The sequence below is a fragment of the Eptesicus fuscus genome, chromosome 22 (assembly GCF_027574615.1).
Source record: "Eptesicus fuscus isolate TK198812 chromosome 22, DD_ASM_mEF_20220401, whole genome shotgun sequence".
In the NCBI taxonomy this organism is placed as follows: domain Eukaryota; kingdom Metazoa; phylum Chordata; class Mammalia; order Chiroptera; family Vespertilionidae; genus Eptesicus; species Eptesicus fuscus.
The window spans coordinates 10,566,225-10,585,926 of NC_072494.1; the positions used below are offsets into that span (position 1 = coordinate 10,566,225).

The 19,702-nt window shown below is 38.1% G+C and overlaps 2 protein-coding genes across 3 annotated transcripts in view; both read left to right on the forward strand.

The window, feature by feature from the left end:
* Positions 1–19,702, forward strand: part of MAN1A2 (mannosidase alpha class 1A member 2) — a 60,754-nt gene that overhangs the window by 10,058 nt on the left and 30,994 nt on the right. For both annotated transcript variants that reach the window (XM_008147227.3, XM_028154165.2), the window contains exons 3-5: positions 3,162–3,258; positions 11,625–11,743; positions 17,784–17,864. In XM_008147227.3, coding sequence (XP_008145449.1) covers positions 3,162–3,258; positions 11,625–11,743; positions 17,784–17,864 — 297 coding nt within the window. The remainder of the gene's footprint in view (positions 1–3,161; positions 3,259–11,624; positions 11,744–17,783; positions 17,865–19,702) is intronic.
* LOC103291232 (ADP-ribose glycohydrolase MACROD1-like) lies at positions 4,757–6,168 on the forward strand. The gene has a single exon (XM_028154167.2). It carries the CDS (start codon positions 4,993–4,995, stop codon positions 5,968–5,970), a length of 978 nt encoding a protein of 325 aa, XP_028009968.2. The 5' UTR covers positions 4,757–4,992; the 3' UTR covers positions 5,971–6,168.

Sequence of the window (19,702 nt, forward strand, 5' to 3'; positions counted from 1 at the left end):
CTTTCTCATGTACATAATAATTCAGATAGATAGCTGTATGTTAAGACCACCCAAAGGTTCATTGATTTGCTAGAAGTACGCACAGGACTCAGCAAAGCTGTTGTATTTGTTGCTTCAGTTTATTACAATAAAACTAAAGTTAGTAATAGAAAAGGCCCATAGGACAGAGTCCAGGAGAGACCAGGTGCAAGCTTCTAGTTGTCCTTTCCCACTGGAGTGATGTAGACAGTGCTTGGTTCTCCCAGCAGTGATGTGTGGCAGTGTGCATGAAGTGCTGCCAACCAGGGAAGTTCACCCGAGCCTTGGTGTCCAGGGCTTTCATTGGAGGTTTGTTATGTAGGCTTGGCTGAGCTTCGTTCTCCAGCTCCTCCAGAGGTCAGGCTAATACCAGGTGGTCCAAGGCCTCTACCGTAAATCACATTGTTAACATAAACTCCGTAATCTCAGAACAGTTTTCTTTTGTCCTCTCAGGTCAGTCCACCTGATTCCTTTGGCCCAGGCAACCACTAATCTGCTTTTAGTAATTATAGATTAGATTTGCCTTTTCTAGAGTTTCACTCAAATGTAATAATAAAGTCTGTGATATTTTGTTGCTGGACTTTTGCTCAGCATAATGTTTTTGAGATTTATCTGTGCAGATGCACTAAAGGTAATTTTTTCTTAGTGGTATTTCTTTTTATGGATATACCATGGTTATATTCATTCACCTGTTGAACATTTGCTCAACATTTGTTTCAGTTTTTGGCTGTTATGAATAAAGTTGCTATGAACATTTGTGTGCAAGTCTTGTGTGGGCACATGTTTTAGTTTTAGTTTTAGTCTCCCACATTTCAGTCTGTGTTATACTGTGAGTTAATTTTTTTTATTATGAGAAGTAAAGGTCTTACATTATTTTTTTCACTTAGGGCTTTCTAGTTGTTCCAGTTGTTGGAAGGATTATTCTTTTCTGATTGAATTATCTTGATGCTTTTGTTCAAAATCAGTTGACAAAATCAGTAGGTGTTGAGTCTCTTTCTGGACTCATATCTATTCCATTAATCTATATAGTTATCCTTAATGCCAATATGACACTGTGTTGATTGATTTATAGTAGGTTTTTAAATCAGATAAATCCTCCAATTTTATTCTTTATATAAATTGTTTTGGCCATTCTAGGTCCTTTGCCTTTCTATAATTAACTTTTCTGTGAAAGTAAAAGGTTGCTGCATTTTTATTGGGATTTTATTGATCTGTAAATGAATTTGGAAAAATTGTCATCTTAACAATAGTCTTCCATATCTTTCCACTTTTTTAGGTTTTCTTTAATTTTTCTCAGCAATATTTTGTAATTCTCAGTATATAGTTATTGCACATATTCTATTATATTTATTCCCAAGTATGTCATGTGTTTTGATGCTATTATAAAATGGAGTTGTTTTAAAATTTCTATTTCTGTTGTTCATTACATAGGAATATATTTTAGTTTAGTTTGCTAAACTTTTATCCTGTTATTTTCCTGAAGTAATTTATTAGTTCTAGTGGCTTTTTAAAAGATTGCTTAGAATTTTCCTTGTACAGAGTCATGTCCTTTGTGACTAGAGAAACTTTTATCTTTTTCCTTTTTGCTTTTTATGTCTTTAATTCTTTTTCTTCTCCTTACTGCACTCTCTAGGACTGCTAGTACATTTTTGAAAAGAAGTAGTGAGAGTGGACATACTTGATTTTTTTCTCAATTTTAGGGGTTAAGCATTTAGTCTTTTAGCATTAAATATGTTGTTAGAAATAGTTTTTTTGACAATGCCCTTTATTACATTGAGGATGTTTCCTTGTAGTTATAGTTCATTGACAGTCTTTATCGTGAGTGGGTGTTTAATTATGTCAGATGCTTTGTCTACACCTATAAAGATTATTGGAGGATGGTTTTCTTTTTATTCTGTTAACATAGTGAATTATATTGATTGGTTTTTGAATGTTAAATTAATCTTATATTTTTGGGTTAAATTGCATTTGATCATTATGTCCTCATATATTGCTAATTTTTAGTTCAGTAATTTTGCATTTGTGTTTTATATTGGTTTTTAGTTCCCTTGTAATGTCCTTGTCTACTTTTGGTGAAGAATAAGGCTGGCTGCAAAAAGCAAATTGAGAAATGTTTTCATGAATAGTGTACTGTTAAATGAACAGATTTTTGATATACTACAGTCTACTATTAAATAATTCAATTGGTATATAAATAAATACTTTGTTATTGTGTTGCTTAGACTTCTGAGTTGTAAGAAAGTTCAACCTTATTGATATAAAAATATTTATTAGCTTAATGGCTCTGAGAGCTTCGAGCTTTGCTGAATCCAAGTCTGTAGATGTTATTGTCAATAATATGTATCTGTCTCTTTCTCACATTACTTAGTTTCTCCATTTTGGGAGAGAGTTAGCCTCCATCAGCTCCAGGATTATATATTTCTTAGAGTTTGAGATTGCAAAATGAGAGAGGCCTTCTGTCTCCTATCATTTATAATAATATGTATAAAAGGACTTGAATATCCCTACTTGAATCACATGTATACAATCACTTTGTCTGGGTCAACCTGCGGGCCAAATTCTGCCTTTATTTTTTAAAAGTAAAGTTTAATTGGAACAGGCATGTTCATTGTTTATGTATTTTCAAGGGCTGCTTTTGTGCTACAACAGCATAATTAAGTAGTTGCTATAGAAACTGTATGGACTGCAAAGCCTAAAATTCTTTAAAGAAAAGAGTTTGCTGATCTTTGGTCTAAAGGTAAGGGGTTCTCTAGTCAGGCTGTGTTAATTGGTTGTGGAATCAGAGCCTCTTGATTGACAGCTCTATCATAATCACAGTGAGGGAAGAGAGCAGTTCCCAAAAGGATTGGCAGTTCCTAAAAGCAAAGGATGCGAAACAGATACCTTCCTTCTAAATATAAAAGGACTTGACTATTACACTCAATTTTTCCTTGTGTTGCATAGACCCTGAGATTAAACATTATCATGTATACTTCACACTGATACAAATGTTAATAGAATAACATATTCTGAGTAAGGTTGATTAATGTAGGAGATATAGGAGAATATGTAAGGATATAGGATGGAATCCTTAAATTACATAAAATACAAAGATAACAGTGTGAATAATGTAAATTAATGGTTTATAATTTTTCTTTTCTCAGATGATGAAACATGCCTGGGATAATTATAGGATATATGGATGGGGACATAATGAACTCAGACCTATTGCAAAGAAAGGACACTCTACTAATATATTTGGTAAGTTTACTTTTTCTGATTACTATTTCCATTTTCTATGTCCATTTTTAAAACAAGACTTAACTTTTTAAATACTTTCTAAACCCTGAGTATTTCTATGGAATGGGATTATAATTTGAAGCAACATGTATTTTTTTCTCAAGTTTCAGTCAAGATTAGTTATGGTTGCCTTGAAATACACAGATATGTAGTTTGATCTGTCGACCACTAAATTTTTATATCAGCAATAAGGCTGTTTTCCTTTCTTAATATTTGTGTGTTCACTGGAGTAGTACTTTTTATCTCGTTCAAGAACTTTTTCTTTTCATTCACAGCTTGGCTCACTGGTGCAAAAGGTCTAGCTTTCAGCCTACCTTGGCTTTCAACATGCCTTCCTCTGTAAGCTTTATCATTTCTAGCTTTTAATTTAAATTGAGACATGCGACTCTTCCTTTTATTTGAATAGTTAGAGGCCATTGTAGGGTGATTAATTAGTATAATTTTAAATTGTTGTGTCTTAGGGAATAGGGAGGCCTGAGGAGAAGGAGAGAGACGGGGGACAGCTGGTTGGTGGAACAGTCAGAACATACACAGCATTTATGAACTTTTTCATCTTATATGGGCACCATATAATAATTACAAGAGTAACATTAAGAACCACTGATCATCACAATAATGAAAAAGTTTGAAATATTATGAGAATAATAAAAATGTGAAGCGAGCAAATGCTGTTGGAAAAATTGGGGCTGATAGACTTGCTTGGCAGAGGGTTGCCACAAACCTCCAATTTGTAAAAATAACACACAGTATCTGTGAAGCACAGTAATACAAAGCTCAATAAAATGAGGGATGCCTACACATAAAAAAATGAACATGCCCAAGGTGATCTACTTGGTAAACTGAGTGGGTTATGTTGTACATTCACAGCTACACAGGAAAAATGAACAATGTGGATGTGGATGGAAGTCTGGGGAAGAGCTGTGTTCGACTTGGGTTCTCTCTAACCTTCTGCCTCTCTTGAGTTCAGTCACTTGTTAAACTCAGTTCAAAGTTAACTTACTTATTAACTAACTTAATTAACATCTTTTACTTAGTCCAATGATAAGTTTGAGAATTATAAAAATTATTTTTAGAATCTTCACTTCTTTTCACTATTTTAAATCTTGTTGTGAGGGATATCTTTTAAATAAAAATAGGTGAAAATACTAATGGGGTAACAAGGCACATAAACTAGTCATATACAATATAGTTGTCTCTACTAGTTGTAACACATCACTACAGTACTTCAAATAGCAGCATATTTCTTTGTAAAACTATGGAAGAATTTTTCTAATGCTGTAATTCTCTTACAATTTTTTTTTGCTTGGATGCTTTCTGTAAAAAAGAAAATGACTGGAAAGTTAATTTTTCCTGGGTTTGAAAGATGTTGGGATGGAGGAATAATGGAAAAAAAATTTAAAATATTTGTTATTTAAAATTTAAAATTATAATGAGATGTCAGAGATCTCATTATATGACATTTAATTTAGCAGAGATCACTTAATGAAATAAGTATATTTCCTCAGCAGAGATTACAGATGGAAAAGTTCCCATTGCTTTGTAGATGCCAGAATGTGAGACATTAGTGCAGTAAAATCCATTCTATTAAATGGTTAATTAAAATTAGATCCTCTAGGAGCGTGTAGCTGCGGGCTGGCACGCGCCACCTGTACCGGAACTCCCAAATGGGCGGGAGCCACTCCTGGCCGACGGCTCATGTCTCTGCAGAGCCGAGTCCCTGGCCCCCTGGCACAGCTGTGTTTGGCGGGACAGCTGCTTGGCGCCCCACGCCCCTGGCCAGGCACCTCAGCCTGTGCCAAGCGGACCCGCAGCAGTGCGTGGGGTCCCCCGGCGTCCCCTGACGCCAACGGGCCCCGCACGCGGACCCCAGCGGGAGTTGGGGCTTGGGAGGCGCTGGCGGTGGGGCGGAGAGCTGGGGTGTGCACCTGGGCCCCCCTGGCCTTGGCGGCGAAGGTGGACCCGAACACCTGCACCAGCTGGAAGGAGGCAAAATCCTTTCTGAAGGGCCTGAGTGACAAGCAGCGGGAGGAGCATTACTTCTGCCGGGACTTCATCAGGCTGAAGAAGATCCCGACCTGGAAGGAGACGGCGGAAGGGTTGACCCCGAAGGTGGAGGAGCCCAAGTACAAAAAGGACGAGCATCTCAATGAGAAGATCTCCCTGTTCCGAGGTGATATCACCAAGCTGGAGGTGGACGCCATCGTCAACGCCGCCAACAACTCCCTGCTGGGAGGAGGCGGTGTGGACGGCTGCATTCACCGGGCCGCCGGGCCGCTCCTCACCGCGGAGTGCCGGACCCTGCAGCACTGCGAGACTGGGAAGGCCAAGATCACCGGTGGCTATCGGCTGCCCGCTAAGTATGTCATCCACACGGTGGGGCCCATCGTCCGCGGAGCGCCCAGCGCCAGCCAGGCGGCCGAGCTCCGCAGCTGCTACCTGAGCAGCCTGGCCTTGCTGCTGGAGCACCAGCTCCGCTCCGCCGCATTCCCCTGCGTCTCCACCGGAGTGTTCGGCTACCCCAGCGAGGCAGCCGCAGAGGCAGTGCTGGGCGCGCTGCGCGAGTGGCTGGAGCAGCACAAGGACAAGGTGGACCGGCTGATCATCTGTGTGTTTCTGGAGAAGGACGAAAACATCTACCTGCAGCGGCTCCCCCACTACTTCCCAGTGGCCTGACCAGGTCTGAGTTTGCACACCCTGACCAGGGCGGAGTCGCCTGGGCCTGCTGGACCTTGTCCCCAGATCTAAGAGGTTGCTGAAGCCTGCACCTGGGCCTGGCCACCCCATCCTGTCCCCCAGCCCCTGCCCCTCAGCAGCCTCCTAATGAAGACCACCCTTGTTGCAATAAATAAATAAATAAATAAATATCCTCTCTTCAAGTAAATATCCCGTTAAATTAAACTCAGTGGTGATCAACAGGGGGTTGGGGCATCCGTGGAGAGGGGTGTGGGATGGGAATGGGGGGATGAGGACAAATATGTGACACCTTAATCAATAAAGAAATTTAAAAAAATAATAAAAAAAATTAAAAAATGAGGAAGTAAAAAAAAATCAATAAAAGCATATTTAAATGCAAAAAAAAAATAAACTCAGTGGTAAAGGGTGAGCCCTTTTAAAGGGTTGGAGTATAAAAGTACTGAAAACAAGAGTTGGATATTAATTTTCTAAATTAAAATTTTAGAGAGGAAGGGGGAGAGAAGGAGAAACATCGATTTGTTGTTCCACTTATTTATGCATTCATTGGTTAATTCTTGTATGTGTCTTGACTGGAATCAAACCGGAAAACTTGGTGTATCAGGACAGTGCTCTAAGCAAATGAGCTACTCAACCAGGGCCTCTGCTTTTTTTAAACCTTCTTTCTCAGAACATTTAATGTATTAACATTTGTCAACTAGATACTGGTTCTAGGTAAACATATTTACCTAGGTAGTAGGTAAACCACACATTATTTCATATAATCATTGCAATAACTATGTAAGGAAAGATTGCTGAATTTAAATTCAGAAGATAAATGAGCTTTCATGTAACTTTAAAAATTTCATTCCTTAGAAGTCAATACAAATCTTTTAAGTGAGCAAAAGGGATGTTTCTTAACTGAATGTAATTTTGTTAAATCCTAATGGAGAAGTTTTGACTTAATGTTTTTTTAAAAAAATAATAGAATCTTAAAAAAATGAAAGGCAGTTTTAATTTTTGGTAATTTTGTCAGACTTCTTCAAATGTAAACTTGTAGATCACTGTTTGGTTAGGTTGGTAAGTGATGATGGGGCCTGGCAGGTTCAGATTATTGTCAGCAGAGTTCTTGCTAGCTGGCCATTAGGAGCACTTAAATTGGTTTACTGGGCACACTGAGGGTTATTTGTGAGATCATAACAGTTAAAGGAAGTTCCAGTGTTGGAAAGGGAGGTTTTACAAAAGAAGCCCTTTCATTCTGGGTTAACTGGGTATAGAAGCAGGATTTCCCCAGTGGTCCTCCATTTCAGAGGGATTATTTTTTTCAGTGAATAGTAATTAAGTATACATTTCCTAAAAATGTTTTACCTTCTTTTACCAATCTGACATGAGGTCAGTAATGTGCTTTAGATTCTGTAATTTGGTTTGTTGAATAAGACTCTGTTTTCCTTTAGAGCAATAGTTATATACAGATTAATAGTAAAACATCTATAGTATTTATATAGTTTATTCTGCTGTAGGCTGAATTGTGTCTCTCACAAATTTACATGTTGAAGCTCTAACACCCAGTATATATTTGGAGATAGAACCTCATTGGAAGTTAAGCCTAATTAAGGTTAAATGAGGTGGTAAGTGTGGGACCCTAATCTCAATAAGGTTAAGTTACATAAGTGTGGGGCCTCTTAAAAGAAGAGAAATAAACACCAGAGTGCGCTCTCCCCATGTACACGCACCAGGGAAAAGCCATGTGAGGACATGGTGAGAAGGTAGACATCTACAAGCCAAGAAGAAAGACTTCACCAAAACCTGGAGCCTTGATCTTAGATTTCTAGTCTCCAGAACTATGAGAAAATAAATGTCCGTTGTTTATGCTTCCTAGTCTATGATATTTTGTTACGGCAGCCTGAGCAGTCTAATAAACATACTATATGCCACAGACTTATTTCAGAGATTTATGTGAATTTGACTTATTTAATACTAACAGCAACCTTATGAGACAGGGACTGTTATTATTGTTCCTATTTTACAGATGAGAAAGCCAAAGCACATTTAGGGTCAACTAACTTTTCTTAGGTCACACAATTAGGAAATAATGGGGCCAGGATTTGAATCCAAACATTCTAGTGCTAAGATCCATGCTTATAACCACTATTCTATACTGCTTCAGGAATCCTTCAAGATAGAAAAAGGTAATATCGGCACACAGGAAAAATCCAGTGTGAGAAGAAAATGATAGTGAAATGGTAGACAAAGTTGAAAATGCAATCTGCAGAAGTTTTAGTAGTCAAAATTAGCTGCGTATATCTTTTAATAATTTTGCCTGTCTGTGCCTTGGGGCTTTTAGCCGATGGCACAAACCTAAAACTACCTATAAACTTTGAAATAAGAAAAAAAACAGTACTCTTAAGGATTTAAAATAAGCATGATAAATATTTTGGACAAAATACTAAAGAGAAATATTTAAGTGATTATGGAAGAGATAGGGATATATGGGTGATTAAATCACTTAATAAAGGTTTTATTATCTTAATAAAAGCTGAGGAACAAGAAAAGTAAAAGGAAAGTATGTCGGTAATAACCCAGAACATTCTAGTTAATATCAACATGGAGTTGGGAGAAGACTAAGGAATTTACCAGAATGTGGTGGAGTACTTGTCTTGTTATCAAGATACTAGAGGCCCAGTGCATGAAATTTGTGCACTTGGGGGGGGGGCGTCCCTCAGCCCTGCCTGAGCCCTCTCGCAGTCCAGGAGCCCACGGGGAGTGGGCCTAAGCTGTCCGTCAGACATCCTTATTGCTGCCATGGAGGTGGGAGAGGCTCCCGCCACCACTGCTGCGCTCACCAGCTGTGAGCCCAGCTTCTGACTGAGCAGCGCTCCCCCTGTGGGAGTGCACTGACCACCAGGGGGCAGCTCCTGCGTTGAGCGTCTGCCCCCTGGTAGTCAGTGCGAGTCATAGCGACCGGTGGTTCCGCCGTTCAGTCAATTTGCATATTAGCCTTTTATTATATAGGATACTTGATAAGTTGAAGAAAGTATTAGGAGCACATGAATAAGAAAATGTGGTGTAGTGAAGGACAACCATTATAAGAATGAATTTGTATAGTTTTGTTTTTTTTACTAGATCAAAGCATTAATTTTTTTCAAATGCAAGCCTGTCACTTTTTTTTTTTTTTGAGATTTTCAGATATACTTTAATTAATTTCCTAAAAATTTTTTTCTATTACAGTTGTATAGCTATAAACTTTCAGAAGAAAACACTCTTTACCCAGTAGAGAAAGGACCAGAAGAAAAAAGGAAAGAAAAGAAAAAATAGTAAATTAAGTAATGTCAAATGCTGACTCCTAAAATATCACCAAGAAAACTTGTTAAGACAAAACTTTATCTTTGTTTAATGCTTACTTTGTAAAGTAGATCACTACCTCAGCTACCTCAGCAGAGCCTTAGTAGCCTGTCAGATGGGGAAGGAAAAAGTTGAGATGTTTATTGAGATTTAAAATCTGTTTTTTTAAGATGGGCCTTTCAGTTGGAGGAAGCTTGTTTATGATGATCAGATAAGGATCATGATATAATAATTTAGGATTGGTAAGCAGGAAATTTGGAGGCAAAGAGTTCAGAGCTTTGGCATGTAATCCATCTTGTGATACTTTCTGTTGAAGAGTTGATGGGTCTTTCAGGAAGTTCCTGGAGTGAACAATAAAATTATTTTGCAACTTTCATCATTCTGAACAAGAGACTCCTGGAACAGTAAACTCTTGATGAAGACAGTATAATAATAAAGTCATGTTAATGTAGATAGTAAGCTGTGTGGATGGTTTTTCTTCTCAGAAGATAGAAATAATAATTGCATTCCTGGAGTTGGGGAGGACCCAGTTACTCCCTTTTATTTATTCTTTTTCTATGCTACTATGTTTGCTAATATTTTATTCAGGAATCTTGTGGTTATATTCATTAGTAAGATTGGCTTGATTCTTACAACGTGTTTTTAATATCTAGTTTTGGTATCAACTAACTTTTAAAAAAATATATTTTTGTTGATTTTGGAGAGGAAGGGAGAGGTAGAGAGAGAGATAGAAACATCAAGGATGAAAGGAAATCACGGATTGGCTGCCTCCTGCATGCATCCTACTGGGGATAGGGTCTGCAACCTGGGCATGTGCTCTGACTGGGAATCCAACCATGACCTGGTCCATAGGTCGATGCTCAACCACTGAGCCATGCCAGCCAGGCTCAGCTAGCTTTTTTGAATTAGTTCCTCCCTCGTGGAAACATTTCCTTTAAGATTAGGATTATCTCTTTCCTGAAGATGGGTAAATCTTATTATTTTGTTTTTCTCCACTCACATTTGATTTATGACTTCCTTTTTCAGTATGATCAACCTGCTTTTTGATTGTTAAGGATTATTGCAATTTCTGTTCCATGATTATCTAGCCTTGTTGTACTTGTATTATTTTTAAAAAGATATTTTACCTTTTCTATGAATTTGTACCAGGAGAGCACGGTTGTCTTGAAACCGGACAACAAATAGGTCTGGATTGCCTGTCACTACTTAAGCCAGTTAAGCAGAGATAGAGTTGAATCATATATGAGCATTTTTATTTTCCAATATTTATTTTCTAATATTGCTGGCAGCATGGGAGAGCAGCGGGTCATCCACAGAAATCTGCTCTACCCTCCTCCCCCATAAGCCTGCTACTTATATTGGGAAGACAAAGATTATGTGTGGAAGTAGGCAAAAGGAATAAGTGGGTATCCAAATGGAATAAAAATGGGTAAAATGGTTACAGATTACAGGCAGGGGGGTGGGGGGAGGGATGCCTTGGGATTCCATTGCTTCCCAAGAAGGTTGCTAATCTTTTCATGATGATAGGCAGTTCTTGGATAAGGAGAATAGACCCCATTTTGAGGTTAACTCCCAGGTTTGGGGGGCCTACAACTCCCAGACAGGTCAGAATGTGCTTTCTTTAATCATGGTTAACATAGCATGATTAATATTTATTAGAACTATAGCAAGTCCCCACTGTACGATTTCTCTCTCCCATTCATCCCTTGTTATCTTGAATCAACCTCCCCATTTCTTAAATTAATCCTCTTTTTTATTTAACCTAATTTATTTAAATAGATAGCTCTCATATTATGACCAAGAAGAAAAGTAAGGATAATTATAATTTTGGTTTTTTAAAAATCTCATTAGTTGTCAATGTGCCATCTTCAGGAAGATATATTAAACAATGTATATTATCTATTCTTAGAGAAAGTGAACCATGTTGGATATTCTTTTGGGTCCTAAATTCCTACTTTTATTGGCTTTTTATATCTATAATAATAAAAGGGTAATATGCTAATTAGACCAGACATCTTCTGGACATCATTCTGGACGTCCTTCCTGATGAAGCCGGGGCCGGAGGGAAGCCAGCCCGGATCCTGGGTGCCTGCGGGCGGCCTGAGGGAAGCCAGCCTGGGTCCCCGTGCCTGCCGGTGGCCGGAGAAGGGAAGCCTGGGTCTCGGGTGCTGGAAGGAAACTGGTGCCAGCATCCAGGGGAAGGAAGGCCTACTCTTGCACGAATTTTCGTGCATTTGGCCTCTAGTATAAAATATTACAATAAGCCTTATGGGAAGGCCATCTTTTTAATGACAGTTTTTCCTCTCCAAATATAGGAAGTTCACAAATGGGTGCTACCATAGTAGATGCTTTGGATACCCTTTATATCATGGGACTCCATGATGAATTCCGAGATGGGCAAAAATGGATTGAAGACAGTCTTGATTTCAGTGTGGTGAGTACACAGTTGATCATTTCTTCGATTGACTAAAAAGACACAGTGTCAAACCCTAATAGTTTTGAGCACTTTATTAGCAGTTTAAGAAAATCCAAAGTCCCCTTTTTTTCTTTTGGGATTATCAGTTGTTATTTAATTTTTGCATAAAATACACACTCTCACCATCTTCCTTGTACTTTTCTTGCCCTTATCATTTGAGGTACTGTGTTAAGGCAATAAATAGTTAGGGGGGAAACATATTAAGCTAGAAATACAAGGAAAGCATAAACTGTAAATAGTAAGTGTTTTATTATTTTTTAAAAGATTTAACTCTTTGGGCTCTGGCCAGTGAGGCTCAGCTGGTTGGGCCGTTTCTCATGCACCAAAGGCTTGTCAGTTTGTTCCCAGTCAGGGCACATGCCTGGTAGGGGTGGCTCAGTTGTTAAATGGTACTGCTCAGGTTTGAAGCCCAGCATAACTACAGTCTAGCTGTGTTTCTTGGGAAAGTTCCTTATTCTTTCTGAACCATCATAAAGTACTATCCCACTGCAATATTGTGAGGATTATTTGAGATAATCTGGTACATATAATGTGCTCAGTAAATGGTAGCATTTTTTTCATTACCATTCTTCATCTCAAAGAAGTGTGGACTTTTTTGTTGTCTTCATTATCATCTTCCATGTATTTGTGTCTGCTGTTTCTCTGACTATAGTCAGAAGTCATTCTTTCTCTGTGTTTTTCTCTTTGGCAGACCCTGCATTATTCCAGTTGTGATTTAAATCCAAAAAAAAATTTTTTTTTCTGATGCCTTTCCTGATACTAACCTAGAAAAACTGATTACTTTCTTTTATATTATTTTAGCATTTCAGACATATTTTAGTTAGAACAATTTTTGTTATCAGGTAGGTTTAGGTTTGGCTATGAGTGGCAGAAAACCCAGTATAAAATAGCTTAAACAGATAAATGTTCATTTCTCTTTCAGTCAAATTAAGTACAGAGATGGGCTGTTCAGGGCAGATTTGGGTAGCTCCTTGAGCATCAAAGTCCTGGGGTTCTTTGTCTTGTTGCTCTGTCAGCTTCAGTATATAGCTTCAAACTCATGGTATAAGGTGGCTCCTCAAGATAAGGTAGATAAACCTTCCAGTTGCAGAAAAGGGAAAGGGATAGAGAAAGATATGCAACCATTCTTTAAGAACACTTCTGGGGAGTTGATCACCCCGTTTTTGCTTGTATACCATTGAGTAGCTCTTACACATATGACCCAACCTTAGTAAAGAGAGGCTGAGAAATAATAGACTTTTTTTTTTTTTTCCTCTTTTGGCTATGTAGCCCTTATAGATTGTAGTTTAAGAAGGCACTACTCCAGGGTCATGTAGATATATTACTATATTTAATTCTATATATTTAATGTTTGCTTTTGCATTTAGGTCTTTAATTCATATGGAATTGATTTTTTTTTTTTTTTTTTGCAGGGTGAGATAGGCTATCAGTTGATCCTTGTACCATTTATTTCCCCACTATTTATACATGCCACATTAGTTATATTAGTCTTTTGTTTTCTATTGGCTTTTTTCTTTATCCCTATACCATTATTAAACTGTCTTCACTACAGTATTTTTGTAAGAAGCTTGATATCTATATGTGAACCTTAATAGCTGATCTTTTTCCTCTATGAAATTACCTTAATTCTCAGCTCTTTGTTCTTTTCAGCTCTGGAATACTGTTGAAATTTTGGTGATGATTGCATTCAATTTATAGATTAATTTGGGGAGAATTGACATTGGTGCAATCTCAATAATTTGCTAGCATATCGTTTTTATCATTTGGCTCTCTATGCTATTTATTTTAATTAGAGAATTTACTGCTTAGTATTGTTAACCAAATTATGGGGAACTGAAAAGGCAAAAAGAGGACATTGTGGTATCACAAGAAGTATTAACTACAGTAAACAGCTGCTACCCCTGGGACTTTGAGAACAGTGTGAAGAGATTAGGATAATTAAAAGTTAGTAGTTAAGGACTCTGTTTGTGGGACCTTAGGAGCTCTTAGAAGGACTTTCTCAGAGCTAGGTCTCAGACTTCTGAGGAGGGGTACTTAGCTAGTGTTTGGTATTGCTAAGGGCTGTAATGAGGCTGGTTTGGAGATTGTGTATGTATGGCAGGGGAACTGTAACCTGGAACTAAAGGCCACTGCCTGGGTGAAGACACCGTCAGAAATTAAAGATGGAACAAGTCCCTTCTCTTTCCTCTAGCCTTGTGTTATCTTAGTAAACCTCCTATTGGCATAGCCTATAAGGCAGCCAGCTGGCAAATGAGGGGAGGAGGAAGATGAGGGGAGGAGGAAGACGAGGGCAAAGGCTCAGGTGTGCTTGAGAGGGAGAGCAAGCTGGGTGCTCTGTCCTAAGGGTCTTAAAGGTAGAGATTTTAGGGGAGGTCTCAGGGGAAGATCTCAGTAGAATATTCATCAGCTTTCCAGGTGTGTGCTTTCAGGGTCAGGGTCTCCACTAATTGACTGGTCGGTGCCAGGGCAGGGAGTCATTCAACGCAGCCGGTCCTGAGATCAGCTGTGGCATCGCTTGTCTGGTTTTGCTGCTTTTCTGGGCCTGGAGCTGAAACACAACTGAGGCCTAGATATAATTTCTAGGGACAAAAGGTTAGGGGGCCCAAACTGCATGACCAGTGATATGCTAGGGGAGGAAAGGTCACCCTGGGGGCAGGGTCCCACCCTACACTTGTCCTTTGCTAGACACCTGGGGCTTTCTACCTTGGAGACCTTCTGTACCTAGCCCATCGTCCTTGCTCTGCTCATCTGTCTAACTGCCTACCACGCCTCCTCTGTAAAAGACACTGTTCTAGATTTCATGAAAAAATTAATGAACAAAACATAGTCTTATCTCTTTCTTGAATTTATACTCTAGTTTTGGGAGAAAAACAGTTGTTAACCTAAAAATAAAATGCTAAAGTGAGAGGCAACAAGTGTTTACTTGAGATAAGAAAGAATTCAGGCAGAAACCCAAGTTATGTTCCAATTAGAAGGGAAGGCAAGGGGTTTTATGATAAAGGAAAGGAAAATAATTATATGATTGGAAGGAAGGAATTTATGTTGGTGCTAAAAAGCTGAGTTATTCTCTAGCTATATACACATGGTAGTGTTAATTCTAAAATATGTCCTTAATTTTCAGTCCTTGAAGTCAGGATTTCTGCTTTCCTGTTAGCTTTACAAATAGCTGTTTGGAATATAATGTTGGTTTAACTCAGTTCAGAGGTTATTTTTGTCCAGTTAAAATATTCCAAAGGTTTGAGGAGTAAGACATGCCAGGTAGTTCCTCTGGGATGACAACTCTGACTCCATTTTGAAATGGCTCCATTTATAACATCTTTCATACAATAAACAAATATTCTAAGTTATACATAGTATATCAGTTGGTGATAAGTGCTGTGGAAAACAATAAAGAGTAAGTAGGATTGGAGTAATAGTGCTGTTTTACCTGGGGTGGTTATTGAAGGACTTTTACGGTGACATTTCTGAGAGGAGACCCAAGGGAAACCGTGTGAACATAAGTAAGGCTCTCTCCTAATAGATATCATAGCTGAGTATAGAATTAGAGGTTGATGATTATTTTCTTTTCATCTTCTAAAGATACAGTTCCATTGTCTTTCAGTTTCTGTTATGCTATTGAAAAGTGTCTAATTTTTCAAAGATAATGTCTTTTTGCCCCTTGTTTTAGTATTTTACTTTTGGCTTTGTTGTAGTGTAATTCCCATTACCATGTGTCTGTTATTCTTTAAAGGACTCATAGTGTTTTATCAGCCTGAGGATTTATGTTTTCATCAATTTTGGAAGATTCTCAGTCATTATTCCTTTGAATAATGCCTATCTTCTATTCTCTCCCTATTCTTCTCTAGAACTTCTCTTCTGTCTTTCTTGTGAGGGAAGGTATAAATTTTGCAAATAAAGAATTATATAGTAATCAGATGGTAACTGATGGTAAAGCTATTAGTGGTGAGGGATTATGTCACTATTTTATATTGTGTTGTCAGAAAGAACTTCAGGTAAAGTACAATGTAAAGATTGACACAGGAGTTTGGCAATTCTGGAACAGTAAGTACACCCATCCTATATAATAAAAGCGTAATATGCAAATTGACTGTCACTCCAACACACAAGATGGCTGCCCCCAAGTGGTCAAAGATGGCTGCCTCATGTGGACACAAGATGGCTGCCACAAGATGGCCAGCAGCGGAGGGGAGTTGGGAGGGACCAGGCCTGCAAGGGAGGGCAGTTGTGGGCGATCAGACCTGCAGGGGAGGGCAGTTAGGGGGAGGGCAGTTAGGGGCAATCAGGTTGGCAGGGGAGCTGTTAGTCATCAATCAGGCTGGCAGGGGAGTGGTTAGGGGGTGATCAGGCTGGCAGGCAGAAGCAGTTAGGGGCAATCAGGAAGGCAGGCAGGCGAGCAGTTGGGAGCCAGCAGTCCTGGATTGTGAGAGGGATGTCCGACTGCCCGTTTAGGCCCGATCCTACTGGGATCGGGCCTAAACGGGCAGTCGGACATCCCTTGAGGGGTCCCAGATTGGAGAGGGTGCAGGCTGGGCTGAGGGACAACCCCCCCCTCCCTGCATGAATTTCGTGCACCGGGCCTCTAGTTTGGTAATTAAAAAGCAAGTCAAAGGAATATTGGAAGGAGATGTTATCAGAGAAATGGGGATCTGATTATGTTGGATCTTACTAGTCATTGTACTCTGAATGTAGTCAGAAGTCATTATAAGGATTTGCCACAGAATAGTAGCCTAAACTGACTTAGGATTTAAAGGCTCACCCAGCTATGGGATGCTGTATAAAGAGAGTATAAGCCGAAGGGTAAGGATGAAATCAGGGAAACTGGTTAGAAGATTACTAAGGTGATAGAGGCCTTCCTTCCTCTTTCCCTTCCTCTATATATTTGTGAATGTGTATTGATTGCAGTGTGCTATATATTGGGAATATATAAAGCACTTTGCTTTTGAGGATAGGTGTGATGATAGTTATGTTATTAAAAATAACATTGTATTGTGAAAATTCTATATTGGAGAAACACACTTGTGTTATCAAATGCTGTATGTATTCTGTCTATTAATATTTGGAGGACTTTAAGGTAATAAATATTTCCTTTTAAATTTTTATTTAAAAAATCATAAACGTTATCTTTATATTGGTCAGTTGTATATATGCTGTGAATTCATTGGTCATGCTTTCTGCCATTTCTACTTTTCTTTCCATATGTTAGAATTTTTTTCAGCAGTATCTATATTCATAGCAAACATATAGACTCTATATAGTAACGTTATTAATATTTGCTATATTTGTACAAAATTTCCTCCTTATTAATTTTGTTCATAATTTTTTTCTCATTAGTAATTTGCATCTTGGGGAAATTCAAGTCTTTCTGTCATCATTTATTATCAATACTATTGATTTTATTTTTATAAAGTTCCTTCTTTTTCAAAGATATCTACATATAGTCACATTTTCTTCTACTTTTTTGTTGTGATATTTTTGTATATTTGTGAAATAGTTATCCACATTGATTTCTTACTTAGGAGCCATTTTCTCAACATTATTAATTGAATAATCCATCACCCGACCATTATTTTTTTGTGTGTGTCCCTCTTTTAACATTTATTAAGTTATTATATATTAGGGAAAATATTTAAAATTCATGAGGAGAGATAGGAGTGAAAATGGGCATTATTCTGTAGTGATTAGAACAAGGAAAAGGACCAGAAGTAGCTAATTACAGGAAGCAGAAGCTTTCAAGGAGGGAATAGTCAACAGTATCAAATACTTTGATAATTTCACAATAATATGTAAGGGACAGGAAAATGGCCCATTGTTCTAGGCAATTAGGAAATAGCAGGGGCAGTAGTGGAGGAGCTACAATAACATTACCAAATGGGAGGGGAGAGATGAAGATGTAGAAAGTGGAAAAACATTCTCCACAGGATGTTTGCAAGAAACTTATAAAGTATTGAAAACTATAAAGTTTTACGTATATGTGAATATTTTCAATATATTTTCACAGAATTCAGAGGTGTCTGTGTTTGAAGTCAACATTCGATTTATTGGAGGCCTACTCGCAGCATATTACCTTTCAGGAGAGGAGGTGAGCAAAATCAAGTAACACGTTGTTTGTTTTGGGGAAGGGGCTGTGAATGGAACTTAATAAAATGAAAGATTTCCCCAGCAGCATAACGTTTCCTTAATTGTCAAATATTAAACTAATATTAAGGCTTGCTGAAAGAACTGGAGGGTATAAGTAGGACTGTTCCTTGGGAATAGTGAGTTTTTCATTTTGAGAACATAAATTCATCTCAGATCTTAACTTTACATACACCACGTCTCCTTTGCAGGAACGATCCTTCTTCCAGTTGTTGCTGCTACAATTAATTACATGGTCGAAACAAAGGGGGGGGGGGAATGAATAAGACCATAATTAAGGAATGAATCATAAAGATTGAATATGGATCCTCCCAAGACCAAAAATTAATTATTAAAACTGTCTGGAAATTGACTGCAGTTTTCGCTCTAAACTTAAAATACAACAACTCTGAGTTCTCCTTCTGGAAGTCTTGGTGTAATACACACAGACACATTGGAGTCCTATGGTGACAGAGAAATGGATGTGGGAAATTCTACCACTCAGATGGAATAAAGAATGGGATTGGATAGTGGGAGAAAGAAAAACTAAGGGAAGGAAGCTATAAGTAATTTCTATTTCGTTTTCTGAGAAACTACTTCACCCATATATTCAATTAGTTTGTGAGCTTTTTGTAAATTTAAGAAAATTCATCTTTTGTTATGTGTGTTGAAAAAGTGGATTTCTTGTGTGTGTTGTCTTTAGTTTTTTGTGGTGAACTTTAAAGTCATCATTTTTAAGATTTTTTGAACCTTTATGGCTTCAAGATGTTATTAGAAAGACTACCCCATGTTTGTGTTATTACAAAACAAAAATTCCCATTTTCCTTCTGGATTTTTATGATTTCATATGCTTGTATTTAAATATTTCATCTGTGTTGCATGCTTGTGTAAAGAGTGAGCTATTCCTGTACTACAATTCTTTTAGAAGCAATATGTTTGAAGATGCCGGTGTTTAATAGAAATGTTAGATAAATAACACTGATTTAATTTACTGTCAGACTTTATTATGTAACTCTGTTACACCGCCAACTTATCTTTCTATAGCCACTTCTTCAGTTCACATTTATTCTTTTATTTTAATCCTTACCGGAGGATATTTTTAGAGAGAGGGAGGGAGGGAGAGAAAGAGACACATCCATTTATTTCCCTATTGGCTGAGTCTTGCTGTATGAAAACACTTTCCTGACCTCGCCAGGCTGCTACCTTGTTGAGAGCATCTTCTTCACGTGGACTGATCTGGGACTTGACTCCCTTTGCTAGGTCTTTCCTCATGTTGGTTCCAACCCCGCTCCCAGACATTGCTGCCCACTCTAGTCATACCTCTGGGCTCAGACTCTTGACTTCAGGAGCTTCTGGAGTGACATATTAAACCATGAAGGGAGGAAGAAAATGAACTATTTTGGTGCCTTCAATATCAGATTCTTTTTTCAGTTTCCTTGAGAAAGGAGCGCATTTTTCTTTTTTACCTTTATGCCTATCTGATTATGTAGAAGTACTAAATAATTTGTGTAATTGGCATACTTGATTAATTTTCCTACCAAAAGGCAATATGATTCAAAATTAATTATGAACAGCACAGGAAAGAGGAATATCAGTCTTGGCTGTTCACACTGAAAGTCGAAGCAGAATGTTGAAATTTGGTTGCTGTTATAGGAAAACACTAACATGGTGAAAGGCATATGATGTTGCCATTATTTCTATTTTTGCCATTTTGTGGAGGAAAGTACATATGATTTGGAGTTAGAGGTTGAATTCCTACTCTGCCTCCCTTTCGTGTGATATTTGGCAAGGCATTTACCTTCT